This window comes from Emiliania huxleyi (genome assembly GCF_000372725.1).
Source record: "Emiliania huxleyi CCMP1516 unplaced genomic scaffold EMIHUscaffold_9768, whole genome shotgun sequence".
NCBI lineage: Eukaryota > Haptophyta > Isochrysidales > Noelaerhabdaceae > Emiliania > Emiliania huxleyi.
Window position 1 is genome coordinate 1 of NW_005194771.1, and position 1,154 is coordinate 1,154.

Below are 1,154 nucleotides of genomic sequence, written 5' to 3' on the forward strand. Positions count from 1 at the left end.
TTCTTGCGATACTTCCTGTGGAGGAGGTAGAGGCAGCAGAGGAGGAGGAGCGCCACGACGGCAAGGATGAGCCACAGCCACCAAGGCAGGCCCTTATTTGACGACAGGGTGAGAGAGATGGCCTCTTTTTTGTTGTAGCCACATCCCCCGTCGGCAGGCGTGTCCGAACCCCCCGGCGAGGCGGGCGGGAGCGGCGAGCACGCGGGGGGCGAAGCGGGAGGCGGCGAGGGCGGCGGACGTGAAGGTGGCGGCGGGGAGGGCGGCGGCGGGGACGGCGGCGGCGGCGACGGTGGCGGCGGCGAAGGTGGAGGCGGGCTGGGTGGGGGCGGCGAAGGAGGCGGCGGCGAAGGAGGCGGCGGCGAAGGCGGAGGCGGTGACGGTGGCAGAGGCGACGGCGGCGGTGGCGAGGGCGGTGGCGGGCTCGGCGGAGGAGGCGAAGGGGGTGGCGGCGAGGGGGGTGGCGGGCTCGGAGGCGGCGGCAACGGCGGTGGAGGTGAAGGCGGTGGTGGCGATGGGGGCGGCGGAGAGGGCGGTGGTGGGGACGGTGGTGGCGGGGATGGTAACGGAGGAGAGGGCGGTGGCGGCGAGGGGGGCGGCGGGCTAGGAGGCGGCGGGCTCGGCGGCGGCGGCGAGGGCGGCGGCGGTGAAGGCGGCGGTGGGCTTGGAGGCGGCGGCGAGGGCGGCGGCGGTGACGGCGGGGGTGGGCTGGGCGGAGGCGGCGACGGTGGCGGCGGGCTCGGCGGAGGCGGGGACGGAGGTGGCGGCTTCGGAGGTGGGGGCGATGGCGGCGGTGGGGACGGAGGTGGCGGTGAAGGCGGAGGCGGGCTCGGCGGCGGTGGCGAGGGCGGCGGCGGCGAGGGCGGCGGCGGCGAGGGCGGCGGCGGGGAAGGGGGTGGCGGCGAAGGAGGTGGGGGCGACGGCGGTGGGGGCGATGGCGGCGGTGGGGACGGAGGTGGCGGTGAAGGCGGAGGCGGGCTCGGCGGCGGCGGGGACGGAGGCGGTGGGGATGGCGGCGGCGGCGAGGGCGGCGGCGGGCTCGGCGGAGGCGGTGACGGAGGAGAAAGCGAGGGCGGCGGCGGCGAGGGCGGCGGCGGGCTCCCCAGCGCGGCGAAGGCGGCGGCGGCGAAGGCGGAGGTGGCGATGGCGGCGGGGGT

At 79.1% G+C, this 1,154-nt stretch overlaps 1 protein-coding gene across 1 annotated transcript; it reads left to right on the top strand.

Moving 5' to 3' along the window:
- Positions 1-180: 180 nt before the first annotated feature.
- On the top strand, positions 181-1,048 carry EMIHUDRAFT_125435 (hypothetical protein; the record flags this gene model as incomplete). The annotated part of the gene is made up of 2 exons (XM_005756358.1): positions 181-559; positions 605-1,048. Coding segments are annotated over 2 exons (823 nt in total), but the record flags the coding sequence as incomplete, so codon positions are not given.
- Between the last annotated feature and the right edge of the window lie 106 nt (positions 1,049-1,154).